The sequence below is a fragment of the Cyprinodon variegatus genome, unplaced genomic scaffold, assembly GCF_000732505.1.
Source record: "Cyprinodon variegatus isolate N-32 unplaced genomic scaffold, C_variegatus-1.0 Scaffold297, whole genome shotgun sequence".
Taxonomy (NCBI): Eukaryota; Metazoa; Chordata; class Actinopteri; order Cyprinodontiformes; family Cyprinodontidae; genus Cyprinodon; species Cyprinodon variegatus.
The window spans coordinates 324,065-344,019 of NW_015150750.1; the positions used below are offsets into that span (position 1 = coordinate 324,065).

The 19,955-nt window shown below is 38.6% G+C and overlaps 1 protein-coding gene across 1 annotated transcript in view; it reads left to right on the forward strand.

The window, feature by feature from the left end:
* The first annotated feature begins 4,123 nt into the window (after positions 1 to 4,123).
* e2f3 (E2F transcription factor 3) overlaps positions 4,124 to 19,955 on the forward strand; it is an 18,862-nt gene continuing 3,030 nt past the window's right edge. The window contains exons 1-7 of the mRNA XM_015383908.1: positions 4,124 to 4,645; positions 8,751 to 8,871; positions 13,857 to 13,987; positions 14,292 to 14,380; positions 15,998 to 16,156; positions 17,097 to 17,211; positions 17,594 to 17,732. Coding sequence (XP_015239394.1) covers positions 4,364 to 4,645; positions 8,751 to 8,871; positions 13,857 to 13,987; positions 14,292 to 14,380; positions 15,998 to 16,156; positions 17,097 to 17,211; positions 17,594 to 17,732 — 1,036 coding nt within the window. The 5' untranslated portion in view covers positions 4,124 to 4,363. The remainder of the gene's footprint in view (positions 4,646 to 8,750; positions 8,872 to 13,856; positions 13,988 to 14,291; positions 14,381 to 15,997; positions 16,157 to 17,096; positions 17,212 to 17,593; positions 17,733 to 19,955) is intronic.

Consider the following 19,955-nt stretch of genomic DNA (forward strand, 5'->3'; position numbering starts at 1 on the left):
TCCTCCTTCTCCCTAATGTCCTCAGCATCAAACGCGCTCTAATTAGAAGATACCCAATTTCCGGTTAGTCCTTCAAAAATAAAAGCCGGGGCGAAGTTTTATTTCCCCACATTTAGCGTGGTGGATACCAGCAAAGCTGTTTTGAAAATGCATGCTGCATGGTAAGTTATTTCTTTCTCCTTTCGTTCAACGCTTTTATTAATTTTAAATAATAAAGTAGTATCTATTTCACATCACTTCCGGTGATTTTCACATTAAAGCAATTTTTTGTCCAACATTTGATTAAGATACTGTTTTGTGTGCTTGGGAATCCCATGTAAAATATGTAAATATAACAAAATCTATAGAAAAAGTTTATTTAAACAAACAAACAAACAAAACAAAAAAACAATCCCCCCTTTCATTTGAAACTACAGTATGTTTTAAGTGACGCAGTGACTTCAAAATAATGGTATTGTATACTTAATAAATGTTTATGATAATTTTTGAATTTTTGATTTTTGAATATATATACGTAAATTTTTTTTTTTTTTTTTTAATTATTAAGATTTGTTTTAGATCAAAATTAGCTCCTTAAACTTTTGCTCACTTACTAGCATGCCTAGGTATTCCTGGTTTTAATCATTGGTAGTTCTTGACCAAATTTACTAAGGGGCCCAGGCAAGGGCCATTATTTTTTTTTCTTTTTATCATGACAAAAAAAGAAAAAAAAAATAGGGCAATAGCTCATCTCATAAATAAGAAACAAAGCAAAGGTTGCAGATCCCTGATCTAACATAGGAACACTGTGATGCTATCTAAACATTGCTGAAGCTTGAAGTGATATTAATAATAACAACCTAATTACTGCATTACTGTAAAAGCAGACTGAAATATATATATTTTTAAAAAGGTCCAAGAAGCCATTCAGTTAGTCTCTTTTGTTAAGTATATCATCATCAGAAATTGATTTAGTATTATGTTTTGAGTACAGGGGCCACAAAAGGGACCACAACCTGCTCTACAGGGGCACTGCCCCATGTTGGCCCCTCTGTAGAACCGCCCATTAATTGAACTTACTGACTTGCTCTTTCAGTGGCTGATCAAATAGCCTGTTATAGTTGGAATAACTTCTAATTTGGTCAAACTACAACTATTGATTTTTATTTACATTTTTTCAGCAGCATCTGAGTATTTTTTGTGAAATATTTCTATAGGACTCAGAACTGTTAATGAATGTTTTCATGTTTTGTTAATATTTTTCTTTTTTTTTTTTTTTTTTTTTTTTTTTGAAGTCTAAGTTAATGTTGTGTGTCAACAATATTCCAGGCTGAGGAAATGTTTGAAAACATAAATTTAACTAAACATTTGATTGCTGCTTTTAATTTTTACTAAGGACGTTTTCCTTAGCTTTTAAGTTGAATTTAGTGTGCTCCTGATTCTCTTACAAACTGTATGTTCTCTGTTTTATCCTCTGACATTAGAACTGGCTTAAGGCTAATCTGCTTGGCTTTCCTGGAGTGGGCCGCCTGTGGTGCTGGTTTACAGTTGCCTTTTGTATCTCTGCTTCTTTCTTTATGCTTGCTTCCACACACACTGAGTCTGGTTCTGCTGGAGGTTTCTTCCTGTTAAATGGGAGTTTTTCCTCTCCACTGTCACTACATGCATGCTTGGTGTGAGGGATTGCCTTCAAGTCAATGAGCCCATGCAATAAGCTGGTTTTCTTTAGATAGAAAAATTTGAACCAATCTGACTGTATGATCTGGTTGAATTGTCTCTGTAAACTGCCTTGAGATGCATGTTGTTAATTGGCTATATAATTAAACTGAATTTAATTTAGTTTAAAGTAGGCTAAAGAGTTCATGTGAATAAACCTAAAACAAATGTTAAATAAAATATAGGTAAGATCTTACATATGTGCAAATCTTCAACTAAACATTGGAAATGATCAAATGCCTTCAAAAACAGTTCAAGAGATTTTTTTATATTGCAAGATAGCTGCTGATCTTCTATGACAGCCTATAAGCCTATATCAACAAATGCATTGAGGACGTCAGCATCACAAAGAACATCACCACCCGGGCCAACCAACCACCCTGGATGAATGGAAAGGTTCGGAAATCACTAAAAGCATGGAACTCAGCTTTCAAGTCTGGTGACAGAGAGGCTATGAGGAACCATGCTATCAGATCAGTGAAGCAGAACCACAGCCAGAAGATCCGGGATCTTTTCCACAATGCCAGCAACACCAGGAGGATGTGGAAAGGCATTCGGATGATCACGGACTACAACACACACCCCCAGCACACCACAGCATCTGATGGGAAAACTGAAACAGCTGGGATTCAATACACCCCTCCGCAATTGGCAGCTAGACTTCCTCGCCAATAGACCTCAGTCAGTCCGGCTTGGACCAAACTCCTCTAATGACCCCCTAAGCACAGGCTCCCATCATGGCTGCGTCCTCAGCCCACTGATGTTCACTCTGATGACACATGACTGCGTTGCCAGGTTCACCACCAATCAAATCATGAAGTTTGCAGACAACACTGCAGTGGTGGGCCTCATTAGAGACGACAACGACCTGGACTACAGAGAGGAGGTGGAGCAGCTGGTGGACTGGTGCAAAGATAACAGCCTGATCTGAACATGGAGAAGACGAAGGAGATCATCTTGGACTTCAGGAAGAAGCGGCCTAACCAAAGTCCACTGATCATCAATAGCTCAGCTGTAGAGGTGGTCAGCAGCACCAAATTCCTGGGGGTGCACATCACAGACACCCTCACCTGGAATGTAAACGCCACCTCACTGTTTAAAAGGGCACAGAAGCGCTTGCCCTTCCTGCAGAGTATGAGGAGAGCCCACCTGCCTCCACCCATCCTCACCACCTTCTACAGAGGTACCATAGAGAGCTTTCTGACCAGCTGTCTCACTGTGTGGTGTGGAGGCTGCAGCGCCTCAGACTGGAAGGAAGTGAGGAGAGTAGTGAGAACAGCAGAGGATCAGCTAGGCTCCTCTTCCTTCCATTAAAGACATTTCATCCCAGCGCTGCGTGTCCCGTAACATCATAAATGACCCCTCACACCCCCACCATGGACTGTTCTCCCTGCTTTGCAGCATTCAATGCAGATTCAGCAGATTCAAGAACAGCTTCTTTCCTACCGCCATCAGACAGCTGCATGTTGAAAAACTCTAAATCATGTCACAGACGCTGCATCAAACTGCACCATGTTTTTGTCTTCTCCCACAATGTTTACATTTGATCACTGCTGCTGCTGGAATGGAAATGTCATGAGAGCTGTACAAAACGAAATTGCATTTTGCATACACTCTGTGTATACCAAATGACAATAAAAGTTGTCTAAGTCTCTGAGTTTGTTTAACCTTTTCCTTATAATTTACTGCTGATTGAAAGAGTATGAGGATAACACTGACCCAATGGTCATGTGGTTTTACTGTAGTAGTTTCCATTATGAACTGGTTTCCTATATGTAATACTACCACTAAATTAATTTACTTTCTCATATGGTTTCATTAGATTATTATTATCAATTATATTTTTCACTGTAAATTTGTTTTCTGATCAAATGTAATTTTATCCAGTGTTATAGGGGTCAAAGGTCTATGGCATTCACACTGAAAATAAGTGCAGCTAAATGAAGGTTTTTAGCAACTCTTCAAAGGCCATGCAATATTTAATTATTTTGAACTTCTTCCCCATTTTTTAAACATTCGTGGCAACTTATTTTTCAGGTTATCTGATCTACAAGTTCTATTTGAAAATAGAGTTAAAAGAGAAAAAAGAGAAACAAGAGTTAAAACTTGTATATATTTTTAATTTTGTTTTGGTTTTGTTTATAAAGACTGCTATAGTTACTGATGTCTTCCTCTTTTCACCACAGTAGGTCATTTGCGCCACCTAGCGTCCATTCTTAAAACATGCAGTGCGTGGCCGGTGACGTCCCCTGTTTACAACTGCCAATTAGCACGTGGCGGACACAAAGCAGATCCCCCATTGGTCAAAATGGGCGGAAGCTCAAAAGCGAAGAACCTATAGCGTTTGTCATGCAAATTCCGTTTGAAAATTTGCCGGGAAATCCGAGTTTCGCGGGAGGGCTCTTGAGCGCGCAAACCGTATCCCTTCATTCATCAGGCCGTTTCCTGAAGCCATTTCTAGACGGGAGGAACGAGAGTTGCGCTACTTTTAAATCCGTCGCATCTGCCTAAATGCACGTTCTTCAGGAAAAATCATTTTTAAAAATCGATCCTTCAGACATTCACCTTCACTTCGGTGTGATTATTTTTGTCTCTCTCGCGACTGATTAGCAGCCTTACGGGCTTTAAAGTTAAGAGACAAGAAAAGGGGTTACCCCGAATACGCAAGATGAGAAGAGGGATCTCCTCGGCTCCGGACAAAGTGATTTTAACAGGGGTTGGGGGCTCCTCTCTGGACAATAATCTCATTTTAACAGCTCTCTCGGACCGTTTAAACCCCGGTCAATCTAATACCACGTATATTCAAATAATAACCACCCCACCGCCTTGTAATGTTACACAGACATCCAATGTGTGTTTATCCGAGCCTCAGGTTAACAGCATTTATACAACTCCACAACAAGCTGCTGCAAACGGAACCGGACAGCGACCCTCTCTGGGAAGACCACCGGTAATAACCTCCACAGCATTATTTTCACACATTTCTGGAACTACAAGCAGCCTCCGGTGGGATAACCGTTAGCCTGCTAAGCTAGCCGAGCTTGTTGTTCGCGCGGCTAACGTTAGCTGCTTTAGCTTTGGCATCCCCACGACTATGAAGCTAACTAACTAACCTCAAAAAGAGGTAGTTTGGGGAGTTTTGTTGACTTTATGAACGCAGAAGGGGAGTTTAGGTTAGTTTAAAGGAATAATAGGAATGAAGAGCCGCCGTGTAGCATCGAGCTAGCCAACTTCATGGTGATTTAGGGTCCGCTTCACCTTTGCAGCCAGATGGAAATATCGGTAAGGGATGAGTGGCGTTAGCGTTGGCCTAGTAGCTGCAGTTAATGTCTTTATTTGCCTTTTTTTAAAGGGGTTTAAGTGCTTGGGGTTTTTAACGGCTTTATAACCAAGCTTCTTAATGATACAAGAAGCAAAGGTTACATTAAAACACAAAACTTCTACACGAACACAGCTTCGCATCAGTTTTTCTTTAAACTACTCGATAGATTATCGCCTCTGAAGATGCAAGCCAAGTTAAACTGCGTTAGCTTTCAAAGCTAGTAGGATTTATTGATTATTAGACTGGAGTGGGACGTGACTCGTTGTGTTCAATGACCTATATTTATTTTTTAATAAAGTGACATTGGTGAAGCCAAAGTGAAACCCAAGTTTGCTGCTTTTGAATCTCCTTGCTCGTTTCCTGTGTTGAACATCGCAGAAACCACAGTTAATGCAGAGTTCAGGGCGTAGAGCTGTTTGATTGCGATTCATCTTTCATGAAGGGAAGCAGTTAGTGTGTCAGGCTGGAGCCATGACCAGGCTGAGGGGGTGAGGGGGATCTGCCTGCTTATATAAAATGGCTGACTCTTTAAAACTGTCAGAGGACATATTCCCTCCTCTAGGTGCCAAAAGATTACTTTTATTTTCTTTTAGAAGGTTGAAGATTTCCTGAATATTGCTCTATCCCCCCTGTTTTAATAAGTGCAGTCATGCATTACTGTTTTGAGACTAAAACGAGCTGGGTGCTTTCTAAACACTTTGTTTCTTTACAAAGTGATTTAAATCCAGTGTTTCAGGGTAAATTTAACTTGGATGTTTTTGCAGGGAAGTATTGGAGCCTCTGCAAGATGGCATGCTCCCAGGCCTTTAAATGCTGTGTGGTAATGGACCAAGTTATGGTTGGGGGAGGTGTTGAAGAAGAGGACGCATACCATTTCAGAAATTGGTTTATAATCTTGGCATTTGCCTATTTAAAGCCTATTTAACTCATTAAGATGTTTGCGCATAATTTATTAGTAAAAATCCAACTGAAAATAAATGGAACTTAATTGAACCTTATCTGATTTTGCTAGGCCTGGTATATATTCTTACCTATATCAGAATGTTTGGTGTATTCCTGACGGGTTTTTTTTTTTGTTAGATTAGGGAACATAATCTTAAAGTATATATTAACACCTTAAACAATAGGAGTTAGAGACATTTCAAAATCTAGTTTGTTGGTAAAAGGGTGTCTTAGGCTACTTTCACACTGCAGGCCTTGATGCTCAATTCAGATTTGTTTTTGCATTGTCGTTCACATTTCCAAATATATGCGACTAGTATGTGATCTCTCTAAAATGCATTCATACAACTTAAGTGTCCTGCATGCGCAGTAGAGGACGCAATGACGTCACAAGCCAGCATGCTCTGTGTTTATGGAATTAAACATGGATTTAGTGCTGGAGCACATCTAGAAATCTTTCCAAACCTTAAAAACCTCAATCTTTTCAAGATGGTTAAAAAAAGTACTGCTCTCCGCACCATCGTCCTCCATGGCGTTTGTTTTTCTTGCTGCTTCTGTGTAGCAAGACCCAGAATAGTGACCTATGTCAGATATTAATGGTGTTCAGGTTGGATGAATGCGACCTGGCTGTTCAGACACAGGTCGTTTTTGAAAAGATCAGATTCGTATCGAATTCAGGACCAATGAGCCAAGCAGCCTGGGTCGCTTTGGAAAAAATTGGATCTGTGTTTTTCAGACGGCCATGAAAAGATCAGATCCAGGTCGCATATGGGCCAAAAAATTAGCATTTGGGTCACTTCAGGCTGCAGTGTGAACGTAGCCTTAGATGCAAACTTTTTTTGTACTGTTTTAGGTGGAGCTCTTAAGGCTAATATATCACTTCCAAAGATCCTCATGTTTGATATCGGCTTTGATGAACAATATTTTGAGCTAACGGAAGCCCAAGAAAATTAATCTGTAGATTAATAGCAGTCCATATCACTATTACAATATTTAGTTCTAATGCTGCAGGTGTTTTTAATACTGTGCAGCCCTAGGAAGAATTGCATGATGGTGCACATTTCCTTTCCTTTGCTTTACTCTGCAACATGAACACATATCCACAACATAGGATGTTTCTATCTTTAGGTTTATGCGAGTTTTGTGCATGTGAGGATGCATGCTTCAAACTGGACCCAGAGGCTAGATGATGCAAATACAAAGAAATTAAGTCTGTGATCACAGTTTTGGTGTGAGCCTGCATGGAGAAAAAAAAAGGGGTGCTTCAAAACAGTATTACAGGTTTACAAAAGGAGGACCTGCTTTTAGAGCTGTTTAAATTACATTTCAAATTTCGACATTTCACTTAAACACTAATAAACCTAAGACAATATTTAGAATATACTTTTGTTTAACATTCATTTTCAAGTTTTTGTGCAATCATTAAACATGTATTTATTCCGCTTATTTTAGAGCAAGACCAGCTGACAGGGTTTTAGGCTTCATACTAAAGTAGTCGGGTTGGAGATGCCTTTTAATAGGCATGTGGTTTGCAGCTTCAAACGCCTCATTTTCCTTAAGAGGACTTGGTGCTTAGTGTTTTTTTTAAACATCGTTTTTTATTAAGTGTGCAGAAAATGTGTGAAAATGACAAGGGTGCAAACTAGAACTGGGCAGTTAGTTGCAATTGCGATATAATATAATTAAACATAATGCAATTTTCAAATCACACATGAACTTTATTTTGGTCCTATTTCACAACAGGACACTACATTTCTTACTCCAGCCCTATATCCGTAGTTAATGCACTTAAAGAGGGGTTGGGGCCATAAAGAATGAAAGAAAAGGCTGCGCCTAGCATGGAGATCAATGCACGCAAGGAGGTGGTTAGCGTAAAGTCCTGCAACTATAGACTCTGGACAATCAAGTTTTCATTGTCCTGAAAAAGCAACTCTTTAAATAAATGAAATATCCTCATGTGGTTAAAGACAAACTGAAATAACATCACACATTTTAATATTGGTTAAAAATAATTGCAATTTTAAATGTTATTGTTCAGCCCTACTGCAAACCTAGAACTATGCTGAAAGATTTTACATTTTAACACATGGTCATCCTTTCATACATGCCACTTTTGCTCTCCTACTGCTCTGCTTAAACATGGAAAATGAATACGTAAAAGCCAAGTTTATGTTAGGTAGTTGATTACAAAAATATGAAGATTTATTCTGATAATCCATCTTCACTTCTATAAATGTGCAAAATGCTGTCGTGCGGTTGTATTTTGTTTTTGCGGCAAGATTATTAAAGTCATTCCCAATTTATTATTTTTCTTATATAAAGATGGCCATCAATAGTTTCATAGTTTGATTTAGGGATTGACTTTCAAGCATATGTAAAAAAACAAAAACAAAACAATGCATATCCACCTCCAAACATGGTGTAGGTATAACTTGTAATAAATATCCATATATCTATTATATCTTAAAATGGATATATCTATTTTGAGTTTAGGCTTTTTGTCTTATATATTAAACAAAAATACTTGTCAGGATTTTCAGGTCTGTTTTGACTAATTTAATCGTTTTGATCGCATACTAGAGTGTTTGTACCCGGCTGTAAATAATAAGAACCAACTTCAGGCTGCCAGTCGCTCGATTAGTCCCTATACCGAGTCTGAAAGCACAGATACCCCATTTATTACTGGTCTGGTCGTATGAAATTAGAAGCAAGAATCATAGCAAGAACTTGGTAATGAATGCCTGCCCAACTTGATCAGACTTTCTGTTAAAACCTGTTTGTTCCCTTCCAGGCAAAAAGGCGGTTGGCGCTTGACGATTCAGATCACCAGTACCAGTCAGAACCAGCCAAAACACCAAGAGGTAGAGGAGGAGCTGCAGCAGCAAATGGGACACGGCTAAAGACGCCCAGGAGTAAGAAAGCTTTAAGGAAACCTGAACACTTTGTTGTCACAAATGGGTCACAAGTATACAGCAGAGATTCATGATGGGTAGGAGGTGCCATGGAACCTTTGAGCAAAGCCTTTTAATCCTGTTCTAATCGTTACTTATCATTTGTACTCCAGATAATGTAGTCATTGAACTGCGTAATTGTCTGATTTAAGTTCCTTCTGCTGCCTTTTTACCACTATAGGAATATTTGAATGTCTCAGATGAACCAATTGGTTAAAGGCTTGTGTATATTAGTGAAACAAACAGTGAGTGTAGACCCACATACATGCCAACCGTACCTCACTGAACACATAAGGGCCACGGAGTTTCTGCCAAGCACCCCATTTCGCTGGCAGAGTTTCACAGCGGATAGCTTAAATTATGAATGATTTCATCATCACACAATAGTAGGATACCTGTTAGCTTAACACTAGAACTCCCAGAATTCTGATCCTACTAAAACTCCCACTGACGGTGGTGATGTCATCACCTGAGCTGCAGCCATTATGGATATGTAAACCTTATAACAAATCTAATATATATTTTTCAAAGGCTGTATTGTATGCTATTATTATTTTTGTTCTAAATTTATATCAAAAATAAATCAGTGGAGTAAGACTGTTTTACTACATAGGTTCAAAATCTGAAATTATAATTTTATTTACAGATATTGAATGATTCCCCCAAACATTTCCCACAGACCACCTTTTCACATTTATGACAAACCTAATATGAGCATTTATTTGTGCAGCGCTGAAGCACCTGGTGCTGTTTTCTGTGCCTCGCCAAAGCTGCTCTACGGTGAGGTAGGGGCTAGAAACCTGTGGTTTGCTTGCAACTGTTTTATCAGTTCAAGAATAAAATCGCTGCATAAAAAAGTGACATTCACACAGCTCCTGAAAAAAACAAATGTGTTTATATCTGATATTTCCAGGAGATCATAAATTACAGCCATGGGCCAACTTCGTGTCGGAGCTTTTACAGAATATGTTCTAATCATCTGATCAAACACATCCACGCCGACCTGTGTGTGGTCATAGTAGACTATGGGCTCTGGTTTGGCTTTTGGGTGGATGTGGACCAGTTGAGGTGTGAGCAGTGCTTGAACAAAAGTTAAATTATTGTCTGATGGGTCACTGATACGTCTGCGTTCTCCCGGGGGTGGGTGATCATCCTCGGACTCACTGTTATAATCTGAGTCGCTTCCTACCCAGTCCTCCTCATCGGTCTCTTCCCCTCCGCCCGAATCGCTATCATCAATATTTTGAAGAATTTCTAAAGCCTGTTTCATGGTTAGATTTCTTTTGAAAGCCATTTTTCCGTGTTAGCCAAAGATTCTAGGAAGAATGTTGGTTGCTAGGCAACAGTACCGAATGTCAATCATCCGAGGGAAGAAGTTACAATGAAACAGAGCCGTCAGAATGACAGCTGTTGGAGATCAGGGTAAATAACCATATTTAATTTTTAAGTTTTAATTTTATTAAGAAAACTGAAACTGAAGGAAATATAGAAACAAAAAAGTCAGTTAACATGAGCAACATAAGATTAATTTTAAATAAAGTTAATTCCCTTTAAAATGTCAGAACCGTCAAAATGATGGCTTTGGGAGTTCTAGTGTTAAAGGCACACCCTGTAACTTTTGGCCACCAGGGGCGCTAGTGCCGCAGCGCTGTCGCACAGTCAGCCGGCCAGCCTCCGGTGTCTTTTGAGGTTTCCCTGCTCTCGCACTGCTGACTTTTATTGATTGTTGAATAACAGGCTTTACACGAGTAAAAATGACATGGAGAAAAAGTCCCGAAGCGTGGGCGTAAAAGATTATCACTTCCATGTTCTACTTGTTTTGTTTTATGAAAAGTAGGAATCAGTCATATGAGTGGAGGGTCTGAGATTCACACATTCAGGCTGTTCGGTTGTTAGCTTTTGTTCATAGCCTGCTAGCTTTCTCTGGTCGTATTTTGCTTCTACTAAACATCGAAAATAATAAAGATATCTGACTATATACTAGGGGCAAACACTGCTGCTCTCTGTCGAGCACTGCCGGGGCAGGCCTGAGGATCAGCGGTGGAGCTCAGTGAACAGCCACAGCCTGCTAGCTTTCTCTGTCTGCTTTTGCTTGTACTAAATATAAAAAATAATAACAAAGATATATGAACATATACTAGGAGCAAAGTGTTAAGTTAGCAGTCTAATGAAAGAATTGATAAAAGACAATCTGTTTTACATGCGGCTTCTTCTTTCAGCCTGCGCAAACGAACCAACTCCTTTCCTTGATCGAAGGTTTAAACTTCTTCCTGTCTCAACCATGACTAGTAGTCGAGCAGGTGGGAAAAATTATAGAGCAAAAGCCTTAGCTCCACGACTATATAAGGTAGCCTGATAAACCGGAATAAATGTGAGATTAAATGTGTAATTTAGTCTGGCCCCGATGAATGAGACATTGGAAGATTGTTGATGAGAACAACCCGTTGTTTTTCAAACCATGTCTGTGCCTATTGGCCAACGCTCTGATCAATGAGCGCAACTGACTGTGACATAGTAAGAGCGACAGAAAGATGCTAGGGGAGTGTCAACAAACAGCCTGTCTGTAAAGTGGCAAATATGTCCTTCTTAAAAATGAAAGAGCGTAGGGCCTCTTCCTGCTCACGTTTCAACGAAAACCCCAAGTCTAATCCTTCCAAAACTGATTCCAAAGCAGGGGCAAACGAGAACTGTTCAATAGTTGTTTCTGCATCCAGAAATTTAAAACACATCTCTGCGTTGTGATTGGGCCGCCAGTTCTAGGGCCTGGGGCATTGATCGAGGCTAGACCACTCGCAGGCAAAAATGATTTTGGCCGCTGGTGGGTTGAGCTAGTTTACTAGGCTATATATAAGAGCCTGTAAACAATATGTTCTTTCTGGTCATGTGACCTGGCCAACACGGTGCGTCTTTATTTAATTTACATATTTGGTATTTTAAGAGAGGAGCCCCGTTTGTAACATTGATAGTCAAGCGCTGCATTTTGTCCTGAGGAATAATTTTAAATATCTCATATGTGTCAACTCTTTAGGTCACAAAGTCTGTGGTGTTCCTTTAAATAGAGCATTAAAATGGTTATTTTACATGAAGAAAGAAAATGTTGCCACGTTGCACCACGTATCTTTATTAAACAGAGTCGCGTCATCAAATGGTGAATTTTTTTCACCTCCAAATTAAATGTTTTTGTATCCATGCTGTTATATGAAATGAAATTCTCTGGTGCCTCTGTGCTGGAGCCGCAGGTAGTGTTTCTAAGTTTTAGAGTAAAATGCAGCCGACAGTCTGCAGATGCAGTCTTTAACTTTGAAACACCGTGGCTGGTCCTTCAGGGAGGCTCAGCGGTGCAATATTTGGAACTGCTCTGACAGACTAGATTGGCTGTGATCAACGGATGCAGTTTGATGGCTCTGTGCTGCTTTCATGATCTATGGAACCTCAGGGTTGTTGCTTTACTGAGGAACATTTTGTGATAATGCAGAGAAAAATTTGGTCTGCAAAAAAAACAACATAAGGAGCAGCAATTGGTGCAAATTATTAATAATTTCTGAATGTTTGTACACAGCCTTGTGTGGGACAGATTAAAATTTGCTTCCATCATTTCCTAGATTTTAAATATATATTGTTTTTTTGGAATGATGTATAAGAGAAGTATGCTGCTGTGATTGGCTAAAAGATTGAAATGGGAGGCTTCTGCCACTTGATTTACACAATTTTACTTTTAGGACGGGAGCAGAATAGAGGAAGCAAAGTAGGCACTGCTTTAAAAAATATTAGCTTTTAATGCAAAATATCCCAGACCAGATTATTTAGATGAAGCTGATTTTTATAGGTCTAAATGCTCCCCCAACTCAGTCTGGAGCCAAACTGGGTGATGCATTTTATACTATTAGGCATGAACATGATAAAACCTCATCATCGCTCATACAAGCTTACTTTCCAAAAGATTTGCAATTTTTCCACCAAGTCAGACTCGCCACCGGTAAGTGAAAATGGGGACGAGCACGTAGGACGGCCTTACGTAAACGTATCACCAGAATGATTGACAATTAGAAGAACCACTTATTTTGATGATCCACCCGGAAAAAGAACATCCTCCACTCTACCTTTAAACCCAACTTTTATTAGCTTTAAATTTCACAACTCGTATATAAGCAAGATATGTTTTTCTACTTAATCCTTCACTCCAAAAAATACAACTCCTTTCATAAAAAAAAAACATGAGTAAATTTGACTTCCATTAGCAACGTGTTCAATGGCACAAGCTTTACACCTCATGATAAACACTTTCCTTCTATCTGCTCTGATTGAGCTAATCAGCCTTTTATCTCTTAGAATCTATGAAATTAATGTGGAAATGGACTCAAGATTCTCAGATAAGGTTTTCTAACAGATAAAGAAACATTTATCAGATTAATAACAAAGGGTGGAATTAATTTCTATTCCAGTTGATAAATTCTTTTACATTTTTTGTGTTTTAGTTAATGGCGGTTTAAAAAGTCCAATCTTTATTTTAAGTAAAATACAATTATTTTGGTCTGTGAAGCACTTGAACACAAGCTTTATTCCTATATTCTCATATTATCATAATTCGGATTAATTTATCTAATGCTCTTTGTGTTCACTATGAACAATCATTACACCCTGTGAGATTTCTTCTTTAGTATTTATTTTTCTTGTACATCTTTTAGGTTTCGCATTTTTTTCCCCCTACTTGTTAATCATAACAATAATGTGTGCTTTTTCCTTTTAAACGACACCAAAAGACTTAGTTTGCTTTCACTGCTTTAGATATAAAAAGGGTAGATTTAATTTACTGATGGCAAAAATACATGATTTTGTTTGATAAATGATAAAAAGCTTGTATCTTTTTATAAATTAGTTTTGTAAATGTAAAATATAAGTTTTCTAAAGCATGGTTTTAATGTCTTGTCCGTTTCCACCTTCCTAAGCTCCCAAGTCTCCGCCTGAGAAGACACGATACGACACCTCGTTGGGTCTGCTCACAAAGAAGTTTGTGGATCTCCTCGCTCAGTCTTCTGATGGTGTTCTGGACCTCAACCTTGCTGCTGAAACCTTACAGGTGAATTCCTATTTAGAAGTCAGAACCTTGCATTGGGTTGGTGAGAAATGGGAGAACTAGGGGGGTGCTTGTAGGTAACTGAACTGAACTGGAGGGGGGACAAGGAGTGAAAAATGAAAATGTGGAGCTGTGCATGGAGAACTTTGTAGTCTGTTACTATTATGACACAAATCTTAACATGGGAGCCTTTAGGTTAACAGTTAATATGAAGATATTAAACAAAGCCCATTTATGGAGATGTTTCTTCACAGCATGCATTTTGAATTGACCGTTTCTCTCTGCTTTTGTCCATATTTGCTTTCAGGTTCAAAAAAGACGACTTTATGATATCACCAATGTATTAGAGGGTATTCATCTCATCAAAAAGAAGTCCAAGAATAACATTCAGTGGATGTAAGTGATCACAGACTTGCACTCCACCCTGTTATGTAGATGCCAAGTGAAAGAAGGCTGCTAGACTACAGTCATTTAGCTACAGCTGAGAAAGAAGCTGTTCATATCTCTTTTATTTCACCACTTATTCCATCCTATGAACTTTAGATAGGAAAGGACAGACACTTTGAGGCATCAGCTCTGTTCTTTGCTAACACTGTGCCAGTATCTTCAGTTGTTTGATAGAAAACATTGCATCACAAACAAAACTCCATGAATTTAGACAACAAACATCCTCACCAGAAAGCAGCCTCAGGTGAAACCTTGCTGTGTTTTCACTCTGCATCTCAATGCCTACAGTATTATCATCCCATTTGAGCCAAAGGAAATGCTAGCCCCTAGCTATTTGCATTCAAATCTCTGGTGCCAAAATAATGGGAAATTGTTCTTGATATCAAGATTTTCTACCACTTTACTGCCACTGACCTCAGTTTATTTTATTTGATGGACCAGCACAAAGAATACATATTAACATCTCTATACAAACGTAAATAAATCTTCCCTTTACTTTTATACCCTTTAAAAGACCATGTTCTAATGCACTTTGAGTGTTTGCACCATTCAGTGTATCAGCTGTAAATGGAAAATGCTGGCACACCTAAAAAACCCACCGTGGGACCACAGACCTATATTGACCTACATGCAAATTCATGGGTGCAATAAAGAGACTCAAGGTCCTCCAGACGTTCTTAATGCAGGTGGTAGGATTTAGGGCTAAAACAATCAGATTACTCGAGATGAATCGATTATTGCAATAGCCGCTAACTAATTTAGTAACATTCTGCATTGAAGACCTAAAAAATATTTTTAACTGCTAATATGCTCTATCCAGAACTCATCAAGTTTGAGTTTCCCCTGGTTTACTTCTGTGAAAAAAATCTTCTGTAAGGAACCTTTGGCTATTAGATTATTAATCGAAAAAATTAAACAATTTGTAAAATAGTTAGTTGCAACCCCAGCCTGGATGTCCTCTATGGAAAATTGGCTTTATGGATGACCTATTTGTCAAAAGCTGTGTAGGAGACAAAGCCACACTCTGGTGAGATGAAAACAAAGCTGACCTTATTTGCCCTCATGAAAGCTGCCATGTGTGGTGGAAAAACTGCAACAGCCTGAACACATCATCAACACTGTTAATTCTTCTCTTCACAAGCGACTAGAAAGCTAGTAAGAGTTGATGGAGAATGGGGTAAATTAATTGAAGACCAGTCCTAAGGAATGAGGATAAAAAGATGGGGGGGTTGGAGTAGAAATTCACCAGAGAGAATGAGAGGTATTGGGTTATAGAGAGCCGCTGCAGATTTTAAGATGTTCTGGGGACACCTTTGTCGTTTAAATGAATTATGGTGGAGCATGGATGCATTTTAAAGCTGCAGGACTGAGGTCCATGTGGACTGTTATAGAAAAACAGTTCAACTTTTAGATTATTTTTAAAAATAGATGAATGCATCTTTTTTTTTAATCAGTTCTTTTTGTTTTTTTTTGTTGATTGAAGTGGTTACTTTGTAACTTAATGTCGACATTATCCAGAGAGATGATCACTTTGTTAAAAAAATCTATTTTCCTTCTCCTTCTCAGGGGCTGCAGTCTGTTGGAAGTAGAGGGGGCTCTAAGCCAAAGGCAGAACCTGACAGCTGAGGTTTCTGCGCTGGGTGAAGAGGAGCAAAGGCTTGAGCAGCTCATCCAGAGATGCAGCCTGGATATAAGACACATGAGCGAGTTACCAGGCAACCAGAAATATCCTTTTTAGTTGGATTTGGATCGACACACGTGTGTGAAGATTCCTTTCATTTTTAAAATGCAGAGTTTCAGCAGGTATGTAATGTCATCAGGGTTTCCTTCTTTCACAAGGATCTCTGCTCAAAACAAACAAAAACAAACACCCTATTATTTTCTCACTGTACAACATCCATTTTAACTGTATGACTTGGATACCAAAGGTATTGATTATTTCCCAAAATAGCTACATTTCTGACATTAATTCTAGTTCCAGATGGCCGCTGAACATGTTTATATCTTACAGCTACTGTTTAATGGCGTATTGGCATAGTTTTGGTATAAAAGCAGTTCACAGGAGGAAACTCCAGACATGACGCTGAATCTGCTATGACTGCAAACCTTTCTTTTTCTTGTAATTTACTTATTAATTTATTTGGCAGGCTTTAAAAAGCAGCTAGGTTAATATCGCGATCATAGAAATCTTTGTTATGCAGACCGGTCGCCTCCGGGTGCATTGCTGCCAACCCCCCCCCCCAGGACACTAGCTTGTGCATCATTTCATGGGCATTATGCTGCCGTGTGTTATGCATAAGTTAGGCTGTCGTTGGACATAAGTTCTGGGCTCCTTATTAATACTCTATGTATATGCCCAAAATAGAAAAAATACATAGAAAGTTCAGCGTATGCCAGCGTTTAAGAAGATTCTGGGATGTTAGGATACGTTGGCTAAATTGTCATGGTGTGACGGGGGCTTTATGAAAGAAAACCAGATCAGACCAGATTCAGTTATTCATTTTTGGTAATTTATTACCAAATTGCTCTAAATCCTTGTATGTAACAAGCTTCAATAATATCAGATGTTTTCTGAAACGTTAATGCATCCTTTTGTAGTTTTACTCTAGCCTGTCCTGTGTTCATCTTGGTGATAGTTGTGTTTCTTTAACCCTGCTGTTTGCACATATGCTTATATAACGTACCAAGACATCAAACAGCTGAGGAGCCTGAGAGACCAGACTGTTATCGTCGTCAAAGCGCCAACAGACACCAAGCTGGAAGTACCGGACCCTGATGAGGTTTGTGCAAGTTCCCACAGGCTGGATGTCTTTGTTCTTTCGCTCTCCTAATCTGATGTATTGGTTGCAGTTTGCTTAGTGATGATTGACAAGAGCCACTTGTTAGTGCTGTACTGCACTGTAGGCCGTGGATATTATCTGTATTTATATGTCGTTTATATGACGTCTTTTTGTGTCTCTGTAAACTGGAATGTTTTTAACAACTCCACAGTTGTTAAAAACTGCATCCTAGTTTCAGATTTTATCAAAGTTTATTTGCTGAAAGTATGTCTGGATCTGTTGGCAATGTTTGGATCGTATTTATTAGCGCTAATTTAAGGATGACTTGTGACTACATTTGTTGTAAATCCAGTGGTTCTGTTTTTTTTTTTCTTTTCTCCAGAGTCTGTCCATCCACCTCACCAGCACCAAGGGTCCCATTGAAGTGCTCTTGTGCCCAGATGAGGAAAATGAAATAAGTCCTGTAAAAAATGGCAGCACAGACATAAATGGAAACTCACCTTTCCTAAAAGTTGTCCAAGGTCTGTTTCAGATACCAGTGAAGTACTTCACAAAAAGACTAAAGATTGTATAAATATTAGACTGTTAAGTTCATTTATAGATGGCTCTAGTTTATCCTTATAAGATAAGAGTAGATAATCTTTAAATAAGTTCAGGTTTTATAAACATTTTGGGTTGAAAAGAGGAGTCAGAGTAGTCAGAAAAACTTTTATTTGAAACAGTTGCACGGAGAGGTAACACGGAGAGAAAAAAAAATTAAAACAGGGTTTCTGTGGATCATTAAAAGTAATTAAATATTTTTTTAGATTAAGGCCTTAATTGGCATTCAAATTAATTAAATGTGATAATTGTGGCATTTAAAATGCTTTATTTAAAAAAAAAAAAAAACGATCATAAAAGCAATTTTGTCAGATATATTTCTATATGTTTGTGCAGAAGTGATACCGGTTGATTGTAAAGTCGAATGTTCGGAAAAGAAGCTCGAGGCGGAGAAAAAGCTAGAGAATGGGGAAAATGCTAATTTCAACAAAAGTGGCTGGAAAACCAGGGATTCAGGACAAGGCTGCAGCCTGTCGACTGTAAATACATAAATATATATGAGAGTCATGGGTACTTGTTGATGGCATTAAAATTATTTTTAAGAGCATTAAAAAGCATTAAATTAGAGTTACTCATTCCTGTATAAACGCTGTAAAATGATTATAGTCATGGTTACATCTATCAGTGGACAAGACGAAAAGATTTCTAAAATAACAATCACTTAAGACAACATTTTTTTTTTTGCATCTTTACTACTTTATCAGATGTTAAATCCCCTGATACTGCGCTAGTCTAGCGCTAGCGCTACCCTGTTGCACTTTTTAAATGGATGCTAACTTATTAAATAACCTGCAAACAAAACAGAAGGATGTAATATTGAAAGAAGTTTGTTAAACCTGAAACGATAAAAAAGATAAAAACGGATCATAATCTGTTTATAAGAAAAAGAACAGGTCGTTTTAGGATTCTTTAAAAGAAAACATTAGATTACCTTGATGCAGTTCATTTGTTTTAAGAGCAGGTTTCATAGATTAATCACTTATTATAAAAACGTCACAATAACTATAAAAAGCTTTACTATAAAAACGTCACTAACTATAAAAAAGTGATTAATACAGTTATGTATCTCATAATAAGATAATAAGCTGGTAAATCTCTTATCTACACCATAAATGGAAAACACTTTTCAGGGCTGTACACTTGGCTTTTTTTTTTTTACCAGGAGCAATAGGGCTCCCAAATAAAAATTCACTATGAATTTTTTTAATTTTCTTCCTTTTTTGTATTATTTAACAAGTTTGACAATTACTGTTTCATGAGGCTGTCTTTTTTTTCAAATGTAGGTTTCCAAATACAAATGCTGAATTACCTGTCTGCTTCTGCTCTTTGCAATATCAGGTAGTCCTTAAACTCAGTCCAATGGAAGAGTTGGATCCGCTCTTATTTAAACTTGTAAACCTTGTTAGATGTGTAGCTTAAATCATTAACACACAAAACGGTGTGTCCTGACACTAAATCAATTTTATGTTATAAAATTTAACTTGAAGGCAGTGACCTCCTTGGCCAATCCAGTGGGAGGGATAAAAGCCACCTTTTGTCCCCCTCTAAAGGCCTGGTTATACTCCCTGCAGCAGTGTGTCGCAGTGAGCTTGTCGCTGATACTTTTGATTTATGTTCAATATTGAAGCGTGGTCTGCGCTGTTATTCCACCCAACAACCCAAGAGGGGCAATCACGACCTAGCTTTGGGTCTAGATACTGCCGAGGTGGTGAGGAAGTGGGGACAAGTGTGTGCGACAACGGAGGGACATGAGGGCGAAAAAGAGCGGGGATGCTAATGGAAAAAGGGTCACAGTGTTTTCGCGCACCTCGCTGTTCTAGCTTTTCCAACTTCATGAGTCGTTTTCCTCAATGACGGTCATAAAAACAAAACAAGCTGGTAAGGTACCAAACAGGAAATACGCATAGTGTAGAGCAGATGTAGATTTGACCAATCAGAGGCCTCCTGTCTGTATTCACCTACAATTTTGGAGAGGTGCAGCAGATTTTCTCCGGCAGGGCTGGGGGCACATTTGCATTCACAGTGACACACGCAGACAACCTGGTTTCTGAGTATAAATCAGCCTTAACTCGTTGTTACACCTACGGTATATTAATCGCAGTGCTCCCCACTAGGGGTGTGCAAAATAATCGTCATGATGATGC